This window comes from Oncorhynchus mykiss, chromosome 23 (genome assembly GCF_057628025.1).
Source record: "Oncorhynchus mykiss isolate SJ-2025 chromosome 23, ASM5762802v1, whole genome shotgun sequence".
In the NCBI taxonomy this organism is placed as follows: Eukaryota; Metazoa; Chordata; class Actinopteri; order Salmoniformes; family Salmonidae; genus Oncorhynchus; species Oncorhynchus mykiss.
In genome coordinates, this window is record NC_143044.1 from 8,820,434 (window position 1) to 8,846,736 (window position 26,303).

Here is a 26,303-nt window from a genome sequence, read left to right on the forward strand (position 1 = left end):
AAGCCGCACTGCTTCTTGACACAATGCCCGCTTAACAAGGAAGCCAGCCGCACCAATGTGTCAGAGAGAACACTGTACACCTGGCAACCCTGTCAGAGTGCATTGCGCCTGGCCCGCCACAGGAGTCACTAGAGCGCGATGGGACAAGAACATCCCTGCTGGCCAAACTTTCCCCTAACGCGGACAGGGCTGGGCCAACTGTGCGCCGCCCCATGGGTATCCCGGTCGCAGCTGGCTGCAACAGAGCCTGGACTCGAACAAGGATCTCTAGTGGCACAACTAGCACTGCCTTAGACCACTGCGCCACTCACGAGGCCAAACTCAACAATAAACAATACATTAATTGCACTATAACGGTGACAAACAGTGCCTACATAAAGCTGTTCCATAAAGATGTCCTTTTCAGCCCCATGGAGTGAATCCTTACCACCGCTACAGCTGGCTATCAGCGAAGCCTTGTCGAAAGAGTTCATTCAGCCTCATTTACTGCCTTTTTAAAAACATAGCTGATAAGGCTGACTTTCTTAAACAAATGTGGTTTCTACTGACAATTGAGATGTACAAACTATGGCATAAGGGAACGATGAGCAATGCGTAATTTTAAGACCTTAATGAGTGAGCTAAGACGGAAGGAGTCAATATAACAATTTGTTTAGCACTTTTGAATGTACAGTGACAGAATTCAGAACATGGGCCGTTCTTACAGTATTCTCCCTGTACACAAAGTCAGAACCGTAGTATAAATAAAGGGGGCCTATAAGCAGACAATGAAATCTCTTACAATAGTCGATGACATTTCTCTAAAACAGGCTATAGGCTACATGTGCAACACCAAGTCAGAACAGTAGGTTAAGTTATGAGGGGGGAAAGGGACCAAATTATTAGGGTGAGGCACATGGGCTACTAACAGCTTACTACACAACAGACTTAGTATTACTTTCTTTGCTACAGTACACATATCACATAATTTATGCAGTAGCATACATGACATTTTTGGACCTTGATGTTCTTTGCTTACTTGAACAGGAAGGTGGTGCAGAGGTCCTTCTTCTGGACAAATTGTCATCAACTTTGTCATTCTCTGGATTTATAGTGCTTTCAAGACAACTGGGAACTCGTAAAAAAACAAAACAAATGTAAAATCATGACATCAGTGATCTTCAGGTCGGAGCTCTTGAAAGACGTTTGAATTCCTGAATTGGATAACCGTTTTACCCAGTCTGAGCTCGTTTTTCCGAGTTCCCAGTTGTGAGTTTACAGTTGTTTATTCAACCCTTTCTGGTCCATGGGGTTGCATGTGAATGTTTATCCTTTAAAGCTTGAAAAAGACATGAACCACACACCCTCTCTACTAAATAGCAGGCTAGTGATTGCTTTGCAACATTTGCAGTTTGCCACTGACTCCAAAATATGAGTGACATAACACTGAGCAAATCACAGCGCAACTAGAGAACATAACCAACCCCTCCCTAATCTTTGTATTTTCTGCTGGCTGCTCCACCACCAGATAGGTGTTTCAGGCTAGCTCTGTCCTGCATTTTGCAGCTGCCTTACTCTAGAAAGCAAAAAAAGATACCATGTTTTTATGCGATTTCAATAACTCAATAATGTTTTTTGTTACACTGTTTGCAAACTGATATGTAACACCTTTAATACCAAAATAGCATGCAAAACAGACAAACTACTTATTTTTTGCTAAACAGATGGGGCTCAACATGTGGGGCTCTGCCCTGTAATGGGGTATTCATTACGCCGATTCTGTTGAAAAACGTTTCTTAACCGAAAGCAAACTGAACGAAACTGGGTGGGAACTACCTGAATTTGTCCAAAATAAATGATTGTGCTAGTTGGAAAACGGAACGTTTCCAATTGTTTGGCTAATGATTCTCCTGCGGAACGCTGCCCAGGGAGCGGAAAAATGTGTCGCGGAGACGCGCATTACTTCGCATGCGCGTTCAAGTGGAACCCTCCCCAGTGAGGTGGGCATACACACAAACACGCCTGTTCTCTAAAGAAACGGAATGCACGACTGCTGTCAGATCAGTACGAAACGGGACAGGACCAGAAGGAGCAGTTGTCTCGTTACACGTTTGTTTTCCCTCTACCCATTTCATTGTCTTCCCCTCACTTTGCTTTAAGTTTCATTCGTTACTAACGCCTTAACTCAGTGAAAAATGTACAGGTATTTCGGAGAATTACTTACTCGTGGAGCAAGCAGTGCTCTGGCCTCGGGATGTGTCAAGTCGGCTCTTCCAGTTTCCGCGTCGTTGATGCGGATGCGCCACTACAGCGAGGTCGCAGGAGAGAAAGATGCAGATGACCCCAACTTCTTTGGAATGGTGGAGGGATTCTTTGACCGCGGTGCAAATATCGTTGAGGATAAACTGGTGGAGGACCTAAAGAACAAGGAGACGCCAGTGCAGAAGAGACACCGAGTACGCGGAATTCTCAAGATCATCAAGCCCTGCAACCATATACTGAGTGTATCGTTCCCTATCAAGCGAGACGATGGCGAATGGGAGGTGATTGAGGGATATCGTGCCCAGCACAGCCAACACAGGACCCCCTGTAAAGGAGGTAAGCCGGCGAATGGGTGGTGCTGAAGCGGAGTATAGCTAGCATGCTATCTAGCCTATCAAGTTGAGAAGCGGGTAGCTGCAGCCCAAATGGCCTAAGGTTTTTAGAACTAACCCAACTGGACTACACCCTGTCATTTCCAATTGGAACAAATGAGCCATAGTGGGCAGAACTAAGCACGACCTAGCGAGATCCTATTGGCTCGATCTAGTATCGTCTGCATATTTCAGCTAGGGAACGCCTACTTTGCGTGTTCAATAACTCAATTCACATTTACACTCCTAAACAACGCTATTAAAAAAAAAACTTTTCATAACAGATTCTAGTTTTGGGAACATCAAACTGTATTGAGATCAAATGTTTCATCGTTGACAACATTTGCAGAATGTCGGCTAAAATCCATCTCGTTCCATCTTCTCCCACTTCCATATTTGGTAGTGAGTGAAAACGCCAATTGGATGCTTCACATTTAAACATCCAGTGAAATATCTGTCTCATTGTTCTGTCTGTGATAGGGCGGCTGGAGTACGGGCGAGTGGGTGTGTCGAAAGAAAAGTAGTGGGTGTGTCGAAAGCGCTCCGCTATAGAGGGAGTTATTTTATGCTGTCCAGGTTTGAACCGGGCAATGGCCCATGTCATCTGGCGAAAAGGGTGGGTGCGGAGCGCCCATCTCAAACCAAACCGTAATCTTTGCCTCTAGGTCATGTTGTCAACCAGGCAGCATGGTGCATCTTCCAGAAACATAAATCTCTTTTGTAATAAAATAAATGTTAGAATTTTCATTGGGAAGGCAGATAAAAAACTTATCAAAAGCAGTCACTTTTGCATGGGAACACAGAATCATACTAATTACTATAGGTGCTTAATTATTTAACGTTTGGTTTTTGAGAGGACATGGCCACCTGACAGAGCGGGGCACCAAATAAGATGTTCAGTTTAAAAAAGGTTAATTAAGGATACAAGAATCTGTACATACAGTGGGGCAAAAAAGTATTTAGTCAGCCACCAATTGTGCAAGTTCACCCACTTAAAAAGATGAGAGGCCTGTAATTTTCATCATAGGTACACTTCAACTATAACAGACAAAATTAGAAAAAAAATCCAGAAAATCACATTGTAGGATTTTCAATTAATTTATTTGTAAATTATGGTGGAAAATAGTGGAAAATAAGTAAGTCTACAGACAAGCAAGATTTCTGGCTCTCACAGACCTGTAAGTTCTTCTTTAAGAGGCTCCTCTGTCCTCCACTCGTTACCTGTATTAATGGCACCTGTTTGAACTTGTTATCAGTATAAAAGACACCTGTCCACAACCTCAAACAGTCACACTCCAAACTCCACTATGGCCAAGACCAAAGAGCTGTCAAAGGACACCAGAAACAAAATTGTAGACCTGCACCAGGCTGGGAAGACTGAATCTGCAATAGGTAAGCAGCTTGGTTTGAAGAAATCAACTGTGGGAGCAATTATTAGGAATTGGAAGACATACAAGACCACTGATAATCTCCCTCGATCTGGGGCTCCACGCAAGATCTCACCCCGTGGGGTCAAAATGATCACAAGAACGGTGAGCAAAAATCCCAGAACCACACGGTGTGACCTAGTGAATGACCTGCAGAGAGCTGGGACCAAAGTAAAAAAGCCTACCATCAGTAACACACTACGCCGCCAGGGACTCAAATCCTGCAGTGCCAGACGTGTCCCCCTGCTTAAGTCAGTACATGTCCAGGCCCATCTGAAGTTTGCTAGAGAGCATTTGGATGATCCAGAAGAAGATTGGGAGAATGTCATATGGTCAGATGAAACCAAAATATAACTTTTTGGTAAAAACTCAACTCGTCGTGTTTAGAGGACAAATAATGCTGAGTTGCATCCAAAGAACACCATACCTACTGTGAAGCATGGGGGTTGAAACATCATGCTTTGGGGATGTTTTTCTGCAAAGGGACCAGAACGACTGATCCGTGTAAAGGAAAGAATGAATGAGGCCATGTATCGTGATATTTTGAGTGAAAACCTCCTTCCATCAGCAAGGGCATTGAAGATGAAATGTGGCTGGGTCTTTCAGCATGATAATGATCCCAAACACAGCGCCCGGGCAACGATGGAGTGGCTTCGTAAGAAGCATTTCAAGGTCCTGGAGTGGCCTAGCCAGTCTCCAGATCTCAACCCCATAGAAAATCTTTGGAGGGAGTTGAAAGTCTGTGTTGCCCAGCAACAGCCCCAAAACATCACTGCTCTAGAGGAGATCTGCATGGAGGAATGGGCCAAAATACCAGCAACAGTGTGTGAAAACCTTGTGAAGACTTACAGAAAACTCTGTCATTGCCAACAAAGGGTATATAACAAAGTATTTAGATAAACTCATGTTATTGACCAAATACTTATTTTCCACCATAATTTGCAAATAAATTCATTAAAAATCCTACAATGTCATTTTCTGGATTTTTTTTCTCACATTTTGTCTGTCATAGTTGAAGTGTACATATGATGAAAATTACAGGCCTCTCGCATCTTTTTAAGTGGGAGAACTTGCATAATTGGTGGCTGACTAAATACTTTTTTGCCCCACTGTATCTGGCTGTGTTGGCAAAATCATTACATATCCCATCTAGCCAGGCTGGGAGAGGCTTCCTGATGTCACAGTTCCAAGACCAGTCATGCCGTGTTCAAAACAACAGGTAACTCGTAAATCTTCAGGCCTCTTTTTAGATCTCTGACTTTCAGACCTAGATATCACTGACCTCAGGATTTGACCTCGCATTTTTCTGCGTCCCCAGTTGTCTTGAAAGCACCATAATATCTGAAAATGTAGCTAACACGTGTAATAGGCTGACCACACCGCTCGCGCATGCTTTGCAAATTAAATGTAGAAGTCTGTTATTCAATTATTGCACCCACACTGCTCGCGAGTGTCTGCATTTCCAAGGGGATAAAATAGAACTCCTTACTATTTCTGACCTAGATCGCACTGCAAGTCCTGCCTCTCCCATCTCCTCATTGGTTTATAGAAGCAGGTACCCACGTGCCATCTCCTCATTGGTTATACCCACGTGGGTGATTGAAAGACGAACTGTGTTGCTGGTTGTCGTGGTAATACCATGAAAGTTTAGACGCCAATCACCATATAAATTCAAGGATGAAAAAGCCTGGAAGGAGGAAACATGACTAGAAACGATTCGATTGACCGTTTTTATGTGTGGATTAACCTCTCTGGGATATGTGGTACGCCACCTCGCCAACAGCCAGTGAAATTGCAGGGCGCCAAATTCAAACAACAGAAATCTCATAATGAAAATTCCTTAAACATACAAGTATTATACACCATTTTAAAGATAAACTTCTTGTTAATCCAGCCACAGTGTCTGATTTCAAAAAGGCTTTACGGCGACAGCACACCTTGCGATTATGTTAGGTCAGCGCCCAGCCACAGAGAAACATACAGCCATTTTCCAAAGAAGGAGAGGTGTCACAAAAGACAGAAATAGCATTAAAATGAATCACTAACCTTTGATCTTCACCGGATGGCACTCCCAGGACTCCATTTTAGACAATAAATGTGTGTTTTGTTCGATAAAGTTAATCTTTATGTCCAAAAACCTCCTTTGAAATTGCCATGTTATGTTCAGAAATGCATTGTCTCAAACAAATATCTGGTGAAAGTGCAGAGAGCCACATCAAATTACAGAAATACTCATCATAAACATTGATTCAAGATACAAGTGTTATACATACGATTAAAGAAACTTCTCCTTAATGCAACCGCTGTGTCAGATATCCAAAAAGGCTTTACGGCGAAAGCACACCATGCGATTATGTTAGGTTAGCTCCTAGCCACAGAAAACCATTCAGCCATTTTCCAAACAAGGAGAGGTGTCACAAGTCAAAAATAGCATTAAAATTAATCACTTACCTTTGATATTCATCTGATGGCACTCCCAGGTCTCCATGTTAGACAATAAATGTTTGTTTTCGATAAAGTTCATCTTTATGTCCAAATACCTCCTTTTTGTTAGAGCGTTTAGTCCAGTAATCCAAATGCACAATGCGCACTCTCAAATAAGACAAATTGTTTTATCATAAATCTTCAATAATATTCCAACCGGACAATTCTTTTGTCATTGGAAAGGAAAGGAAAGGAAAGGAAAGGAAAGGGAAGGGAAGGGAACGGAACGGAGCTCGCGCGCGATAAACAACTCAAGGCTTTCAGCCTGACCACTGGTTGAAACAGCTCTTATTCTCTCCCCTTTCACAGTAGAAGCCTGAAACGACTTTCTAAAGACTCTTGACATCTAGTGGAAGCCGTAGGAAGTGACGGCTTCAGAATCTGACCCCATAGACACTGTATATTAGATAGGCAATCACTTTTTAAAAAAACAACAAACCTCAGATTTCCCACTTTCGGGTTGGATTTTTCTCAGGTTTTTGCCTGCCATATGAGTTCTGTTATACTCACAGACATTATTTTAACAGTTTTGGAAACGTTAGTGTTTTCTATCCAAATCTACTAATTATATGCATATTCTAGCTTCTGGGCCTGAGTAGCAGGCAGTTTACTCTGGGCACCTTATTCATCCAAGCTACTCAATACTGCCCCCTGTTCCCAAAGAAGTTAATTTTCGGAGTAGAGGACATTGTGTATTTCAGGTAAAATAACAACCGAATGTTTAGATCCCAGGACAAATTAGCTAGCAACAGCAAGTTCGCTTGCTAGCTAATTTGTCCTATTTAGCTAACTAGCTAAATTGCCATAAATGTTTAATGCTTTTTGACCTGTCCCCAATTTAATGTCATTGGTTCAGAGTTTGTTTTGATATTTTAACCTGCGTGTCGTGATTGCATTTGGTGTAGGTGGACAAAATAAATGTATGCACGATGGCACATGCGCGCAGCCGGTTTGGGTTCCGTGTTAGCCCTTGGCACTGCAGACCCTCGTTGGCGCAATTTAATAACATAGATTTCTAAATTTACGCGACGCGAGCGGTGTCGTCAGCCTGTTACCCATATACCTGGATGAACTCTTCTCCTCTGTCATGGATGCCATGGTTGCCCTTAGCTAACCAACTGCGTTCAATGTTGGCTGGCTAGCTAACATTAGGCTTTAACTAGCAATGTAAATGGCTTTCTGAGATACCAATAACATTACTACACAGGTTGTAGAAAAGGCCCATGGAGTTGGTGGAAGAATCCCTTCATTCATGGCCACTTGCTCAGCTGGGCCAGGGGCACTTTAATTAGGTCAGGTGGAAATGTCAGACAGATCTCAACTCATTAAAAAGAGGAAATCGCCATCGCCCGATCTCGCTGCTTTCTCTTCCTTAACTCCGTCTAATCCAGACGTTCTGTGCGTCCATGAATCCACAGACTACCCAGTAAATATACCACTTCATGGTTAAAGGAATTCCTGCCTCAGTCTCATCCATTCCTGTCACCTGACCTGTGACCACCTGTTCACCTTCACTGTCAGTCATGCTACCTGTCCACTAATCTTTCAATGGTCCTTCGAGCAGGATGATGACTGAACCAAAGACAGGTGAAAAGGAAATGGAGAAGGAAGAATTGTCTGATTGATTCCGTACTTGATAAAGTACGGAATCTCCTGTCCAAAGGGGATTTCAAGGTCCGACAATGGGCGAGTAACAGAGCGGAGGTTATCCAGCACCCCCCGCCACAAGCCAGGTCGAGTAGCAGTGAACTATGGCTTTCGCAGTCTGGCGCTAACCCACAAGAGCCCAGTCTAGGACTGAGATGGAGCTGCATACCAGATACCGTGGGGGACAAGCACTGCTCAGCCCTGAGTACGGAAACCCCCACTCTGCGCACCATCTATCCGAACCTGGCCAGTCAATACAATCCCCTTGGGTATATCCTGCCATACACAACCCAGGCCAAAGTCTTAGTCCAGGACCTGTGGCAGACCAAGAGGGACTGGGATGAACCAATCCACCCGGCTGACCTAGTAGAACGATGGATCTGTTGGGAAACAGAGTTATCGGAACTCTCTGAAGTCCAAATGCCAACTGGGATGACCAACTGGGATCATGCTTGGAACTGCATGTGTTCTGCATGTGTTCTGTGACGCTTCGGAGTGCATCTAAGAGTGCAGGATAAAGCAGGCCACACCCATGTCTCCTTTGTCATGGCCAGGTCCAGTGTCGCACCCAAGAAGCAGTTGTCAATGCCTAGGCTGGAACTAAGTGCTGCCCTTTCCGGAGCCCAGTTGGCCTCTCGGAGTCCTGCAGGTATAAAGTGTTCGTCGGAACTCGTATTGCGGAAACCCAAGACCTAACAGAAGTCCAGGACTGGAGGTATGTTGACAGCGTAAACAATCCTGCTGATGACGTTACTCGGGGTAAAACCCTTAAGGAACTGGCTCAACCCCATCGCTGGAACTTGGGACCACCATTTTTGTCCCAACCAGAGAACAAGTGGTCGACAGCTCTGTCGTCCGGCCCCTCCGCAACCAACTGAAGCTCATGAGTTAAGGAAGTCCGCCCAATGCTACAGCGGAACCAACAACCGCTCTCCCTGACCTAGCACAATACCTAACACTGCCAGATCTGATCTTCGCCACAAACCGGACCTCAGATGGGGTGGCTTCCATACCCACCTCCCTCGCGGCAGAGACACTACTCCTCCAGCATGCACAAGCAGTTAGCTTCCCTGAGGAGCTGAAAGCCGGTAGGGAAGTGGCTAAGGACAGCCATCTTCTCTCTTGCCCCAGAATATGACCAAATCCTCGGGGTGATCAGAGTCGGAGGGAGGCTGCACATAATGTTAGCCAGCGAGCCAGCCAGCTAACGTTAGCTAGCTAGCTAACAGTACGCCTTAACTTGCAATAAAAACAACTCTCTGACAAAATTAGAATGTATAATATCTGAAAATGTAGCTAGACTCTTACCCGTCCGTATACATTGATGAACGCTGCTCCCTCTCTATCATGGATGCCATGTTTGCCCTTAATTTGAAGATGTAATCCGGAGATTTTATACGACAGCCGCCCGTGTTCTCTTTTCGATTCCCACCGCATTTGCAATCATAATCATCGCTTCAACCAAGCATTCCACTGATTTCAAAACTTGATCAACTTATTCCATGACAACACTGTTGATTGCTATTTCTTCCCCATCACGGACATCAGAAGCCTCTGCAATGTTTGATTCAATGGAAATGTTGGAAATGGAAATGTTTTACCTAAATCGGGGATTTCCTCATTGTCTGATTCATTCAAAGTAAGAGAGAGTGACCAAGGCATGATCATCCTCCAGAAAATAGTCCATCACAACATTTTCCCACTCCACTGATCTTTGTCGATAACACCTGTTAAATTCAGTTGTGAGCAGCAGAAACACTTTTGCAGTTTTTTGTGATATCTTTAAAAAAAAGCTGTCGTACGCGGCCTCCTGAGTGCCACAGCGGTCTAAGGCACTGCATTGTGGTGCTTGAGACGTCACTATAGACCTGGGTTCGATCCCAGGCTGTGTCACAACCAGCCATATCAGGAGTCCCATAGGGCTGTGCACAATTGGCCCAGCGTCGTCTGGGGAAGGGGAGGGACGTGCCTCATACGCCGAGCTTCCTGAAACGGGTTGCATTTTGTCTTGTGCTCTTTCCAGGGGTCACTCGTAAAGAAAGGGGGAGAACCGATTACATATTGTCCCTGGTGACCTTTATGACCTAGTCATATAATGAAACCCATTCCAGCTCTGGTGACCAACTCAAAGGCAGGAAGGGTGATCCTGGTTCCCGTGTTAATGTGTAATTGTAAATCACCCCCGTTGTGCATGGCCTCCTCGTGGGCCCTCGTAACAACACCACATTACATACAAAACCGACACGCACCAGAGAGTGAGGGAGAGTAGCACAATCACCAGATGGTGCCACAAAGTAGTATGGGTTGCACCTCCGTCACTAGGTCGCATCATTGCCATTGTTATCAACGTTCCACAGACGCTACAGCCACATTGGTGTCCAAAAGTAGAACGGGGGCTAATGACTGTTTCGCCTAGTGATGTAGTCGAGTCACTAAACCTAGAGTCCAAATCGAGTCCCAAGTCCCCTGTACTCAAGACCAAGTGACTCGACCATTGGTGACTGACAAGTCCTAGTCCCAGTGCTCAAGTCCTGGTCTGAGTCACTGGATCCACATGAACTCAAAATAAAGTCAGATATAGTGTAGTGGTAAGAGGAATTTTGTCAAATTGTTTGTCTTTCCTTTCTTTCTGTGCCACCACGTTTGCATATAGACTACTGGTAATGTTACCAGGCCCACATTCAGTTGCAAAACGTTCTTGAACGTTACAGGTAGAAATACCATGAATAGAGCCAACGTTATTCCTTATTCAACATGTCAGAAGTATGCTTGTTCTACATAGCATATTTCTATCTGAATATTAGTCTTGCTGCCGGCACCCCAGGTTGTTAGCTATAGCTAGCTAATGCGGCAGGGTAGCCTAGTGGTTAGAGCATTGGACTAGTAACCGGAAGGTTGCAAGTTCAAACCCCCAAGCTGACAAGGTACAAATCTGTCGTTCTGCCCCTGAACAGGCAGTTAACCCACTGTTCCTAGGCCGTCATTGAAAATAAGAATTTGTTCTTAATTGACTTGCCTAGTTAAATAAAGGTAAAATAAAAAAAAGGAGGTAACATGACTGAACAAGGTGTAGCCTAAACCAATGATTAATAGTCCAGTCCACAAGTAGCTTACTTTTAGAACGGACCTCGATATGCTTTATGAATGTAAAATGCAGTGCCGCTATTATGGGTCATATATTTTGAACGTTAAGGGCTAGAATCAAGACGTTTTCTCTTAGGAAAAGAGTAAGACTTGGTTACAGAACCTGGCTATGAAATGTAAGGGGGAGGGTTGAACGCGAGTACAAAGAGTCTACTTTTCTATACTTAAGGGAGAGAAACATAACTAGACAGTTGTTTTACTATGAAATCCAATGCATTATTAATTAAGTATAGCAGCTGGTGTTTCTTAACCAGGCGAAGGGTAGCTAACTAGAAGGCTGGTGGTGACAGATTTTAGTCACAGATGTTTTAGTCAACTAAAATGAAATTATATATCAAAAAATATTCTGGGTCTATTTCAGTTAGTCTCGTCAATCGCCATTGAAAAATAGGTGTTTGGCGATTTATTTATTCACTGTTTTTGTTTGACGTAATCAACAGTGCGTAGAGTTCAGTACATTAAGGTATATTGCACTGAACATATCTACTTTACAATGCTTTACTGTGTTGAATTGTCTACAATGGGAACTCATAGTAGTCACAAACCACAGTTGGGTCTTGTCCATATGTCAACTGACATACAGTAGGTGTATGCCTATGGCAGATTGTTAAGAATGAAATCTGATTTGTTGAAGGAAAGTGGTGGTGATTAAACTAATCACACCAAACCACAATTATTTCCCCAGGGGAAATACATTAATCTCCTTTCAATCCTAAATCCTGTTTGGTCTGCTTTTGAATAGAACACCTTTCCCAAAATCTGTTCTCTGCATCTAGTTTGAACCATTAGCCTCATATTGCACTAATTAGAAATATCCTACTTTTTATGCAGCTATTAAAAGCTTCAGTGTCTTCAGAAGTAGAAGGGTTTGTGAGGTAATGTGTGTAGAATATGGTATATGTGTAAGTGGTAGTCGGTGAACAAGACAAACCTGCCAGGACCACACCCAGTTTCCATCTCACTATGTTTTTCCTCTTTGTGGAGGAGAGGAGTGGAGGGGGCCTGGCCTGCGGTCTCAGGAGTGAGGGAGTTTTTTTAAGCTGGCCCCGGGTGGGTGGAGTTTGCACTGGGTGAAAAGTGATTGATGGTATTAGCTTTAAAACCTGGCTGCCTTCCAGGCGTGAGCAGGGCGCCCCATTCAAAGCATTATGGTGAAGTCTACTCAACAAAGTGACGTATGTCAGACACGTGGAGTAATAATTTAGGATTCAGAGTTTTTGCATGCGAAAGTGTTTTGCTTTTGATTTTAAAAAAGGAGGGGGGGGGGCTTTATTTGCCTTCACGAGGAAAACTAGTTTGAAAGTTTAAGCATACATTTGTGTTTCTGAACAATGCACCATACTGCCTGGTTGACAATAGGACCGGGCGGAGCAGATTACTGTTTGAGAAGGGCGCTCCTACCTCCCTGCTTTTGCCCGGTCGCATTACAGGCCATAGCCTGGTGCAACCCGGTTCAGCCTAATTGAATCCCCTCAGTGAGTCATAGCGCTAGGCGGTGTGTGTGTGGTTTCTACCTCCCTCAAATGCAAGCGTCTCCTCTCCTACGGAGCTCTAGTGTAACTCTCAGACACTGGGCAGCTGCAACCATTTTGTGCATTTCCTAAAACTGCCTCCCTGCGATAACTACAAGAGGCCTAGTATGAAATGGAGTATTTGGATTTTGTAAAATAAAAAACATGGGGTCTTGTTCCAGAGCAGACTGGGCTGGCATAGACAAGGGCTAGCCTACATTGGACACATTGTGCCCTCTATTTATCCCCCGCTCATACTCCTCTAACAAGTTCATTTTTTTATGAGTGGTTCTGAGACCAGTTAAAGGCTTAGTAATCAGGGTGCAAAATACCCCCTAGCTTGTGATTTGTGTGTGAGTAGGCTAATTGCATTAGTCCACCTCCTTGTGTTGGAGAATAAAATCCCAAACTGATGAAGCTAGTGGGATCGCTGGTTTTATTGTACAGCAACTTATTAAGACATTGTTTTCATCATGCAGAAAGTATAAAGTTAAAGTATACCATTTTCCTAATATTCTTATACACATGTACTCTAGCTAGAGATGAAAATGGGGAAAACACAACTTTTTTTCAGCCAAGTCTGATATCACAGGTTTCGCTCTACTAACTCTGTCATGTTGTGTTTTTCCAGGTATCCGTTACAGCACCGAGGTGTCTGTCGACGAGGTGAAAGCCCTGGCCTCGCTGATGACATACAAATGTGCTGTCGTGGGTAAGGGCTTTTTCTAAGCCTACACAGTATATTCTAGACACGAGTCCTCCAGACATAAGTCATTTTTTATATGGCCTATTGCTGTTCTTTCTATTGCAACCCCGTCCATTTAAATCCTTTACAGATGTGCCGTTTGGAGGAGCCAAAGCTGGAGTGAAGATCAATGTAAAGAATTACACTGTGGGTATTCGTTTGTTTCTGGATTCGCCAGAGTATTTGATTAAAAACGTATTGTTGATGTCCTTTCACCCAGTCACGTGTCACTTTCACATTAGCTTTAGGGTGTGTTCCCTTTCAACAAGGCCATTTGGTCCTTTATTGTGAAATGGTTTATCTGTGACTCAGAGCTTAGCATACAGGCTCACATTACCAAGTCATCTAAACCAGTGATTAGAGTGCTTCATTTTTTACCTCACTTGGTTCGTTGCTCTGTATTTACCCCTAGTTCAGGATGTTCTATTATGGGACCATTCAGTGGAGTTTGTTTTCGCAGTGAAAGGAACAAGGATGAGGGAATCCTCCACCTTCAACTTTGACCCCAAAATAGCTGAGATTACTTATAGAAAATGATTTATCATGAATACAAAATATGCATATCCTGCACTTAATAAGGTTATCTTTTGAATTTGCAAACAACTTGATTAAGTGCAGGTTGTACATACTGTATCAGAAGTTATTAATATATTGAATATCTTTTGTAAAATAATAGATCGCCCATTCAGTGTTCTATAGAGCTCTACACAGGAAGCTGTTAGTCAGTGGGATCTCGCTCCCCTTCCTGTTGCCAGCCCAGTGCTGACCCATCCCGTCTGTTGTTGCCAGTGGCCCTAGGGCTCCATTAGGCATTGGCAGCTCTGCTCTGGGGGAGAACTGCTGAGCCATCAGCTGGTAGACATCATGACTGGGACACCCACCCCCCCTCTTATCTGCTAGGCTGCTGGCTCTGAAAGTTGAAGCATTTTAGTCACTGATACTCAAGGACTTTCTGTCCTTGAGCCAGGTGGATGAGTGTCACTTTTGGTGTTCTTTTGAATAGATTCAAGTAATCCAGCTTTTAATTTAGTCGTATTAACTTACCTGAAGATGATGTTGCTTCTTAATATTTGAGTAGGAAGTTTTTGTTCTGTGATAGTAGTGCCTTTACTTATTTTGTCTGACTTTATTACCAGTGAAATATGCAATGCCCTTTATCATACTGTTATACTCTGTGTGCAGGACAATGAACTGGAGAAAATCACCAGAAGATTCACCATTGAGCTGGCCAAGAAGGGTTTTATTGGTGAGTAGTGTCTGTGTCCAGGGGAACATTGAAGGCTGCTGGTGAAAGATGTCTGGTGGTAATGTCTATGGCCGCATGAACACATGGTCTTCTGGAATGGGTCTGCCTTCCCCCTAGTCCATACTGTCAGAGGCAGGGTTTCATGAGCCCACAGTGCAGTACACACAAATGGCCACGATGCGAGAGGGGTTAAACAAAAGGCTTGACAAGGCATGAAGGCAGCTTGACCTTCCAGGAATCACAAGGGGAAACCTCTCAGGATGGGAATACAGGGAAAACGGAATAATCCACAAAATATTTTTTGGGGGGTTTTGACATCGCAATTAGAGAAGGAGTTCACATTAACGTCACATTTCCTTGTAACAATTCCCTATCACTCCCGAGGACGTCCGCTTGTTTAAGAGTTATTTTAGGGTTATGCATTCAATGCTTGAAGTGCCTGTGACCTATTAGGGGCTTCTAGCATGACAAGTCCACATTGTTTCAAAAGGCAAGAATTGCTTTATTTGTCGCTATTTGTTATCCAAAGCTGTAAATGTGGTCCACATGGTCACTAATCAGCAAGGTATCAGCCCAGTCCAGAGGAGCCTGTTATTAAAAGGCATTCCCCAACATTCTCCCATAGAGGGAGGAGGGGACTGTTTGTATAGCTACATGTTTTAGAATAGACTGACGAGTTTCAGAAGAAAGTCCTTTGTTTCTGGCCATTTTGAGCCTGTAATCGAACCCACAAATGCTGATGCTCCAGACACTCAATTGGTCTAAAGGCCGGTTTTATTGCTTCTTGAATCAGAACAGTTTTCAGCTGTGCTAACATAATTGCAAAAGGGTTTTCTACTGATCAATTAGCCTTTTAAAATGATGAACTTGGATTAGCTAACACAATGTGCCATTGGAACACAGGAGTGATGGTTGCTGATAATGGGCCTCTGTATGCCTATGTAGATATTCCATTCAAAATCTTCCGTTTCCAGCTACAATAGTCAGTTACAACATTAACAATGTCTACACTGTATTTCTGATCAATTCAATGTTTTAATGGATAAAAACAAGGACATTTCTAAGTGACCCCAAACTTTTGAACGGTAGTGTGTGTGCTTAAGGGGTGTGTAACCCTGCATGGCAACCATACCCTCTGGCACTGTGTCTTCCGTACACTGCCATAGCTTCAAAGTGGGCCATGAGTGCCTCTATTGTTTCACAGCAAAATATTTAGATGGGTCTGCATGTTTCAGTAAGAGTTTGTTGGTGTATTGGTTGTTTCTTCTTTACTGAAGCCATTTTAGTTATCCTATAAGTTTACTTTAAAATGACATTATTTTGTCTTTCTCCTGTCAGGACCTGGCATTGATGTCCCTGCCCCTGACATGAGCACTGGAGAGAGGGAGATGTCATGGATCGCTGACACCTATGCCAACACCATGGGCCACCATGTACGTGTTCCCTGTATAAACTCACTGCCCTCTCCAACAATAGATATTGAGTTTTCCTCAGAACTTCCTATCAACTAAGTTAAATGGCTTTTAACAATTACTGTAAACCACTGAAATGAAATGCGTATACAGGTAACTGCCAAAATACAGAAAAATGGCGACACAAAAGTGTCTTATTGGGGTGTTGGTCCACCGCGAGCCGTCAGAACAGCTTCAATGCGCCTTGGCTTAGATTCTGCCTGGAAGGGATGCAACACCATTCTTCCACAAGAAATTCCATAATTTGGTGTTTTGTTGATGGTGGTGGAAAACGCCGTCTCGGGCGCCGCTCCAGAATCTTCCATCAGTGTTCAATTGGATTGAGAGACATTAAACCACCTATGCTCCTTTTGAGACCCCCTTTCAAAGTCACTGAGATCTCCTCTACTAGCAACTGGCCATTTTTATACATGACCCTAAGCATGATGGGATGTTAACTGCCCAATTAACTCAATAACCACACTTATGTGGAATAACCTGCATTCAATATACTTTGTATCCCTCACTTTCTCAAGTGTTTGCTTTATTTAGGCTAGTATATACGTAACGTTCTCAGGTGTTCCTCTGCTGTGCATATTTTATCACCATTAATCTGTTCATGTCTTATCAACCTGATAACGAAGCGATTGTTACACAACCGCAGACCACAAAGCTGAGCTAATCTGTGTATGGTTGCTATGTTGTGATTATTCTGTTTGCACTCTAGCCATCCCTATTGTCTTTGCTGAGTAAACATCTCCACTATGTCACTGTTTGTTTGCTTTTGTCGATTAGCGTTTTTCCAGGAAGTTCTGCTGGCCTCGTAACACCCGCTCCTTGGCTCCAGACAGTATTCTGAGATCCATTTCCAATCGCCCTGGCGGTAGAGGAAGTGCTTTGACTTTCCATAAACTGACACTTCTACCAGTATTTTCTTGTCATAAGGCTACTGTTCCAGTTCTAATGACAGTTTTTCGAAAGACAAAGCTCAACCAGTCTCTTGCTGTATTGCATGCTCATATATGTTTTGTTGATTGTCAGGGAAGAGGTCAGGGAGCACTCCAAAAGGTAAAGCATTTCAACTGTACACTACAACTTCTACCCTATAGCGTAGTCATAGAGGTTGGTCTCAGTCTAAAAACAGCACTATGAAGAGACGTGTGCTCTTGTGCTGTCTAGGATTAGGCTTATCACAGTTTGAGGACAGGACAGTGCTGTGGACGATACCAGTATTGTGATATTTGTTAGTATCGTGGCAAGGAAATGAAACACGAAGTGGATTTAACTTCTTGAAGAAAACCGAGAAGAGGGCACATTGTGACTTGTTTTTTTGGGCATAGTCATCGACTGCAGATTTCTAATTAGATTTGTTTCTGAGTCAAATATTTCTTTAGTGGAGTCTCGCTAGATCCTTATCTTTTCCCCTTGAAAGATTTGTCTTCAGTAGATCCCAACATATGTTGTCTACACTGTCCAGAGTACCTAATACAAGGTTTACAAAATATGTATAATAAAATGGCCGACTGAGGAATTTGTTTTCTTTGGTGAAGTTGCTAATTCCACCGCTAACCAACCACACGCTCCTCTCCTCTGTGTCCAGGACATCAACGCCCATGCCTGTGTGACTGGTAAGCCCATCAGCCAGGGGGGCATCCACGGCAGGATCTCAGCCACCGGGCGTGGAGTGTTCCACGGCATCGAGAACTTCATCAACGAGACGGCCTACATGACCCAGCTGGGCCTGAGCCCCGGCTTCACCGACAAGACCTTTGTCATCCAGGTACACAGACACGGGCACTTATTGATTAGGAAAGGCATTTCATTAAGCATCTTTCATCAGGTTTCAAAGCAATAAGAGGTTTGGCTCTGCACCTAACAGTGTCTTCTGTTATGGCAGCGCTGTTTAATGCAAGGCATGCATCTACTTCAGCACTGCTTATATGTCTACAGAATGACTGTGCCTTTTGGCACTGAGACCAAGCATTAAGCCTTTATGTTCCACATATAGATTCCCCCCCCCCCCTCATGTTGACAAGATATCAACTGTACGTGATTCAGTGCAAAATTGGCCAGAGAATCAATTCCTCTGTTCTGCAGCCTTCTAATGTAATTATGGGAAATGTCATTAGGAAAACATCTTGGAGGAAAGATTTAATTCGATCCAGATGCCTTTTTTAAAAAATGTGTCTGTAACCTAATGCATCCTTATCCCTTGAAATCCATACCTAACGAGCATGTTTCTGCTCGCCTGGAAAGACCGGGGGGAGGGAGTGCCGTCAGTAATCTAGGTTGCTGACTTGTCTTTCTATTGGCCGCTGCTGTAGTGGAGCTGCCTACTTTCCTCATGTCATAAATAATTGATATCTGAGTGATGTATGAATATGTTCCGCATGTTAAAAGGTATTGGAATATCCACTCTGCTTGGTTGTCATCAGATCAAGCACAACATGTATTTTCGTTTGGGTTAGAGGTAGCAACATTCGAGGCTACTATTGGATGGAACCCACGAGGTCGGTATAATCACGAACAGACGGGATAATGGCTCGTCAGCAAGGTGTTCCATTTGGATGTGTAGAGGACTGTCCTCCCTCCTACAGTAGAACACATTGCTACTGCTAATTACAATCTATACTGATTACTGTGTCCTCATTAGCGTTAGCGAACAATAAACTCATTGGACCAGAAGACGCTACATGACATGTTTACTGTGCCAACCGAGCATGTGTCTCATGAACAAGAACATAAACGTAAATGGACATTTGGTGCAAACAAGCGGAACAGGCTTAGCAACGCGTGAATTATCTACCACAGGTTCCAGGTTGGAACCTTTTTGGCCCATTTTCTCTATTTTATTCTGAAGCGTGTCATTCTTCTTCCTCTTCTCCCAGGGTTTCGGTAACGTGGGCATGCACTCCATGCGTTACCTGCACCGTTTCGGTGCCAAGTGTGTCGGTGTTGGAGAGATGGATGGAAGCATCTGGAACCCCAATGGCATCGACCCCAAGGAGCTGGAGGACTACAAGCTGGTCAGTACACAACTCCTAGCTACGGTCAATAGCCTGCAGGTCGCCCGAGTCTGTTCCCTGTCCTTGTGGGGAGCACAGTGGAGCGTACTGTCTAAGGCTACCACCTAGAGGACGTACAGTGTCCCTACACTCTGAAAGTCCCCCACAGCCATACAGCCATCTGAGACAGATGACAAGTGGTACTGTCTGTCTACTTTATCTCTCTGTGTCTCCTTCTCTCTCGTCTCTCCTCCTTCTCACCAGCAACACGGCACCATCGTGGGCTTCCCCAACTCTACACCGTACGAAGGCAGCATCCTGGAGGCCGACTGTGACATCCTGATCCCCGCCGCCAGCGAGAAGCAGCTGACCAGGAACAATGCGCACAAAATCAAAGCCAAGGTCAGACCAGCATTGGGCGATGTGCAACGATTCCACATGAATGTGTTTGCTCCAGTCAGTTTGACCGAGCAGGCTAATTGGGGGGTGTTTAGTCATGTTTATGTAAGTTATGTAAAACATACACAATCATCACTAACAGTAAAAAGACATTTGTGGAGAGCTGGATTCTGTATGTTGATTGTATTTAAATCCTCTGTGTTTGTTCCAGATCATTGCTGAGGGAGCCAACGGCCCCACCACTCCGGACGCTGACAAGATCTTCCTGGAGAGGAATATCATGGTGATTCCGGTAAGCGGCTGCATTCAGTATTTCAGACTGCATATGAATCAATTATCCATTTATCCACTTGTGTAGTTGGGAAATATTTATCATGTTTGTATATTATTTATACCTCACATGCAACCTGTAATAAGACTGTAGTGTGCATGCTAACAAATTCTATTAAATGAATTATCTGACTCCATAAAGATGATTTAGCAATGTGCAAGAGACTGTAGGTGAGTTAAAGTATTAGAAAGGTCTGGGAATGGAATTCTAAAGGCTAATTGATTTAATTACATTGTAAAATGAATGAATTCACATACAAGGCTTAAAGGGATACTTTGGGATTTTGTCATTGAGGCCCTTCATCTACTTCCCCAGGGTCAGATGAACTCGTGGATACCATGTGTGAGCAGTTTGAAGGGAGTTGCTAACTAGCTCTAACGCAATTGCTAACTAGCATCAGCGCAGTGACTGGAAGTCTATGGGTATCTGCTAGCATGCTAGTAGATACCCAGTTTTCAGCTGTGCTAACATAATTGCAAAAGGGGTTTCTGATCAATTAGCGTTCTTAAAATTATAAACTTGGATTAGCTAACACAACATGCCATTGGAACACAGGAGTGATGGTTGCTGATAATGGGCCTCTGTATGCCTATGTAAATATTCCATACAAGATCAGCCATTTCCAGCTACAATAGTCATTTACAACAACAACAATGTCTACACTGTGTTTCTGATCAATTCAATGTTATTTAAATGAACAAAACATGTGCTTTCAAAAACAAGGACATTTATAAGTGACCCCAAACTTTTGAACGGTAGTGTAGATACAGGGCCTCATTGCCAAAATCCTGAAATATCCCTTTAAGTTACAAGGCATTACTAATATTTCAAAGCATTATTCAAGGCATGAGAGGGAGAGAACGAGACAAAGAATCAATTGCTTGTGCCTTAGCTCATGGGAGAGGGAGACTGAGAGAGAGAGAGACATCATAGCCTGAAAAGCCACGCCCCAGGTATCCCTGGGGTGGCGAGAGAAAGAGGGCGAGTGTATCTCACCAGCGCAGGTCAGGATCAAAGAGAGACACAATGAAGCTAAGACCCTTTTTATAACCCTTTGAATATGTTTTTATTTAAATCTGAGTTGTTAACTCAACAGTAATCCTATTGGTCAACTTCCAATCAGATAGCAGACCTACAGGATGTTTTCACAACAGAACCTACTGCTTCACATAGATGTAAGAAAATGGGGAATGGCAAGAGCAACACGGAGAATGCTGAATTCTTGAGAAGACAAACCCTCTTACGTAGAGTTGATAGGAGTCCCTTCAGGGGCTGGCCCGCCCTACACCTGTAGCAGGTTCCATTGGATTCTGTTGGTCCTGGAGACGTAGATATTTTTAGAGTCGGTTTCACAGACCAAGATCAACAACAGAAAAATAGCCTGGAAGTAGGCCAGATTCTGACTTGTTAAATCTACATGAAGACTGGGATTTCAGGAACATTGAGTTGGATTGCATACCTCTGGGTTCCAGAGTCTGACTCTACTTCTTTGAGTAGAGATGAATCGTAGTCCAGGGATATTTTAAGACAATGCATACAATAACAATTGTCATACATTTTATTTAGAGATCAATATAGTGCGGATAGTTGCTTCATCTGTCTCTGTGACTTCACAGCTCTTGATTCGCCCTCTCTCTTGTTTATTCAGGACATGTACCTGAATGCTGGTGGAGTGACTGTCTCCTACTTTGAGTGGCTGAAGAACCTAAACCATGTCAGCTACGGTAGACTGACCTTCAAGTACGAGAGGGACTCCAACTACCACCTGCTCAGTAAGTCTGACATTTCTCTACCTGTAGCAAAGCACTCGCTCCTACTAAGTTCAGCCTGCTCTCTGTTAAGTCACAAAGATGGATGTTGTTGATCTTGTATTATACTAAAGTGTACATCTTTAATTACTTCCCCGTGTCAACGGGGAGATTTGTTAGAATGGGAATGAGAACTATTAGAAATGACAAACCAGAGGCTGATTAAACACAATGTTGTTTTTTTACAGCTGTGACTCATGTTGCACATAAAAAATGTATTGGACTGCAGAGTAGGCACGCAGACACACACACACGCGCGCACAGCACACACACACACACACACACACACACACACACACACACACACACACGCACACACACGCACAGCACACAGAGTACAGCCCCTCCTCCGTGCCTGGTGAGCGAGAACATTATTGTCAGTCACTTTATGTAGGGTTTCCAGGAAGAGGTGGATGCTGACTGTCTGCAGGCCATGTCTAACACTCACCCTCTTTCTCTCTTCCCGGTCTATCAGCAGCATCAATGAGGCAGTCTGATATTGTGCACATGCATTTTCACACAAAAGCCCCTCAGAACATGTATGTAGATTCGGTTTTCAGTACATTGCAGTGGAGGACTGAGCTGGGGTTATGCTTGTCGCCGAGTGGGATGGTTTCTGAATATTTCAGAAGCTGAAGCCATTCCCTAGTCCCTCGAGAGTGGCAAGACTGGGCAGTGTTGGAGACATGGAAAAGAGCTCAGAATAGATACGGCTGTGAATTGCCAAACCCATAACGTTTTTGTAGAAAGAGAACATTTATACCATATTATTAATGCAGGTGAAATAACTTTTTAAAATGACCTAAAAGTGAATATGTATGAGCTGTATCCTTCATGATGGTTCAATGAGGATTTAGTCAGATTCATATCCATATTCACTACAACATAATATACATCATCTTGTCATATACATATGAACTGTCTGTGGTCTCCCTCAGTGTCCGTCCAGGAGAGTCTGGAGAGGAAGTTTGGGAAGCATGGAGGAGCCATCCCTGTGGTCCCTACCTCTGAGTTCCAGGCCAGGATCGCTGTGAGTCCAACCCTCCCTACACTGGCCTTTCTATGATCCTGGATTACTCTCCCTTCAATCAAACAATATTTTATTAAGATATGATATACACTATATATATACACAAGTATGTGGACACCCGTTCAAATGAGTGGATTTGGCTATTTCGGTCACACTCGTTGATGGCAGGTGTATAAAGTTGAGCACACAGCCATGCAATCTCCATAGACAAATGCTGGCTGTAGAATGGCCTTACTGAAGAGCTCTGACTTTCAACGTGGCACCTTTCCAACAAGTCAGTTGGTCAAAATTATGCCCTGATAGAGCTGCCCCGGTCAACTGTAAGTGCTGTTATTGAGAAGTGGAAACGTCTAGGAGCAACCGGCTCAACCGCAAAGTGGTAAGCCACACAAGCTCAAAGAACAGGGCAGCAGAAGTGCGTAGAGCGTAAAAAATTCTGTCCTTGGTTGCAACACTCTACATGGCCAAAATGTGGCAATACAAGACCAAGAGTATATGGACACCTGCTGGTCAAACATCTCATTCCAGAATCATGGCGGTGAGCTCTACATCACTCCAGCCGACACTTGGCATTGCGCATGGTGCCCTTTGGCTTGTGTGCGGCTACTTGGCCATGGAAAACCATTTCATGAATCTCGCGACAAACAGCTATTGTGCTGACGTTGCTTCCAGATGCAGTTTGGAACTCTGTATATCACAGTTAAGCTGCATTTCTCCAGAGATGAGTAAGGGTTTAGTTTAGTGGGCTAAATGTGAGCTCTGAGCCCTATTTTCAATGTATTTTTCTCTGTTTGGTTCCAGGGAGCTTCAGAGAAGGACATTGTGCACTCAGGACTGGCCTACACCATGGAGAGGTCTGCCAGGGTAAGAGGCCGATTGCTTAAACATGATTATCTGTGCTAAATGGTTCCTCACAGGTCCAGGGACAGGGGTTTTATTCAAAGGAAATGCTGTGTTAATCAAACACAAGGTCCTGAGGCATCCTATTACTCCTGTTCTGAGAAATGAAGTCTTGAAAGTTGAAGTCATGCTTCAACGGTCCAGTGACAAGCTCCATTTCTGTTTTCACATCTCATTACCCAAACAGCACTAAGCTCATATTGCCTTTTCACTGCTATCTTGCCACCATTTTTTTTGTTCCTCATTCAAGCTCATAAAATAAATCGCTCTCGAACATGGTACACACACACACACACACACCCACATCCACACCCACATCCTCTCTCACCGGTTTGCTGTGCGTGCGAGCAGTGGTAACTGGGGCAGCCAGGGCTTTGTTAGTCTCTCATCATTGCTAAGGCCCAGCACTGATGCCAGAGAGAGCAGCGATAGGATGAAGATTCAGACCGTTACCCTGCTTCCCTCTACCATTAACACACTATCTATCCCACAAACACTGATGACTTTAATGTCACGTCTGACTGAGGATCCAGCCTTTGTGGAATGACATCCCCCTGCATCATATGGGGTTGCCTATACCATCTCCCAGGAAATGTAGTACTCTGTGCAGACATACTGCATGATAGTCTGCTGGTTTGTTACTTGCTTATTGCTCCCTGGGGATTATTTCTTTAAAAGTACACATAGAGATGCTTTATTATCCTGTGGAAATGGATCACTGCATTGATAATGGAACAATAGTGGTGTATTGCTGTAGGTAAGAAATGGAGGATGGGAAAATAATGATTACTTGAAGGGACACGGAGATGAATATCTTGGTTGAGTTTATATTCTTTGTTTTCTCTCCCCTTTTTAGCAAATCATGCGCACCGCTAACAAGTACAACCTGGGCCTTGACCTGAGGACGGCAGCGTACGTCAACGCCATCGAGAAGGTCTTCAAGGTGTACAACGAGGCTGGTGTTACCTTCACATAGGCGGCTCCTCACCACCCCGCCCGCCTCCGTCTGTCTGTCCGTCCACCCGAGCAGACCCAGGCCCCCCCCACCCCCCCAACAATCACACAACATATCAAGTGTTTACATTTTACACATGACCATTAGCTTTACTCGTTGTATATGTAAAACCAGCCAAGCAATATGCACATTCTTTTGCGTTCTCATGTCTTCAAGAGAACCCATGTTCTAGCTTGCCTTAAATCCAGTAGGGCTGTTCTATGACGCTACTGTGTCTATGGTCATTTTTTTTCCTTTACTGTAGAAACCTCATTTATTTTTTTCAGTCATTCTATGGACTCCAACCCATTTACTCCTGTTACTAAATTCTTATGCCAGTAAACACCAAAAATTCTGGTCTACAGCTTTCACGGGATACTGCTTTTATGAATCAGTGTTGTGCTATTTCAGTATCTGTTATGGATCTACAGACAGATTTGAGTAAGTTAGTCAATATAATAGAATGTAGAGCATATCAGAAACACACGTAAAGCCTTAATTGCACCGGTTTCTCCTGTGGTGAAATGGAGCAAATGTTTACCTACATGGAGAAAGTTTTCTTACCTACACCAGAATGTTCTTTCTATTTAAAGTCTCCCAATAAGACTTCAGTGCGTTTATAAAGCAGTGCACAACGTGTGCTTCTACACTATTCAAGATGATATCATAAAATACATTTGTTACAAATACAGACTTATTATATGTTTGTAAGTAGGTTGGCACAACACTAAAACGCTGAATTCCAGAAGATTGTTCTGTTCACCTTTTCGATGCCTTTGTTCTAAACCTGAATGCTTTGTCTTGCCTCAGAATTTGAGCCATATCAGAATGGTTTCTGTGCTGAAGGCTACTGGAAGGGGAGATGGGAGGGAATATGTGAGAACGGCCTTGATTGACTGCTTTGGGATTCTATGTAAGAGAATTTGTACTGCCTTTTTGTTGATACAGAATTAAACTTTAAAATGCTCAATTGTTACTATTTAATGTATTCATTGAGTCAAACCAGAAACCATGATTCCCCATGGGGTATGCAAAGATTTTTCCATTGAGGTAAATTCTGCGTATTTTGTATATCAATAGCTAGGTTTTGGTTGCGTAATCCCCGCTGTACCTAATTCAACAGACTTTTGAAATAAACATTTTTAATTTATTTTTCAAATATAATACATAACATTAACATTACACAATGTAGCATAGTGATAATAATAGATTATGATGGTAAAATAATATATTCTTCATAGGCTATAACCAGAGGTCTGTCAGATTGACTGACAATGAGAGAAACCGCTTCAAAGTCTGACTCAGCCGAAGAGACTTTTCCCAAATGACAGCACTTGGTCTGCGGCGCTGTTGTCCTTAGATTTGTCGTCACTCTCACCAGACATCTCTCCTGCAATGTCTCCCAGTGTGTCTGTCAGGTCTGAAGGATAAGCAGAGTTTAGCAGGATTGTAGAATTTATAGATAAAATGACCGGAGGTGGTGAGGCTACAGATGGAGCTCAACATGACTTCTTGTCTAAACAGCAGCAGCAAAAACAGCTGCAAAGCTTAAATCAGACAATATATTTA

At 43.5% G+C, this 26,303-nt stretch overlaps 1 protein-coding gene across 1 annotated transcript; it reads left to right on the forward strand.

The window, feature by feature from the left end:
* The first annotated feature begins 1,989 nt into the window (after nucleotides 1-1,989).
* Nucleotides 1,990-25,706, forward strand: LOC100136626 (glutamate dehydrogenase, mitochondrial). The gene is made up of 13 exons (XM_021580359.3): nucleotides 1,990-2,577; nucleotides 13,457-13,537; nucleotides 13,662-13,717; nucleotides 14,753-14,816; nucleotides 16,155-16,249; nucleotides 17,868-18,047; nucleotides 19,156-19,293; nucleotides 19,537-19,674; nucleotides 19,883-19,963; nucleotides 21,651-21,774; nucleotides 22,749-22,840; nucleotides 23,642-23,704; nucleotides 24,597-25,706. Exons 1-13 carry the CDS (start codon nucleotides 2,175-2,177, stop codon nucleotides 24,714-24,716), a joined length of 1,635 nt encoding a protein of 544 aa, XP_021436034.1. The 5' UTR covers nucleotides 1,990-2,174; the 3' UTR covers nucleotides 24,717-25,706.
* The last annotated feature ends 597 nt before the right edge of the window (nucleotides 25,707-26,303 follow it).

What these genes read in the sequence shown, in the direction of transcription:
- LOC100136626 (XM_021580359.3), top strand. Translation starts at nt 2,175, where the DNA reads ATGTACAGGTATTTCGGAGAATTACTTACTCGTGGAGCAAGCAGTGCT. An exon ending in ATACAAATGTGCTGTCGTGG is followed by an intron (nt 13,538 to 13,661) that starts GTAAGGGCTTTT and finishes AATCCTTTACAG; the next exon opens with ATGTGCCGTTTGGAGGAGCC. An exon ending in GGAATATCATGGTGATTCCG is followed by an intron (nt 19,964 to 21,650) that starts GTAAGCGGCTGC and finishes TTGTTTATTCAG; the next exon opens with GACATGTACCTGAATGCTGG.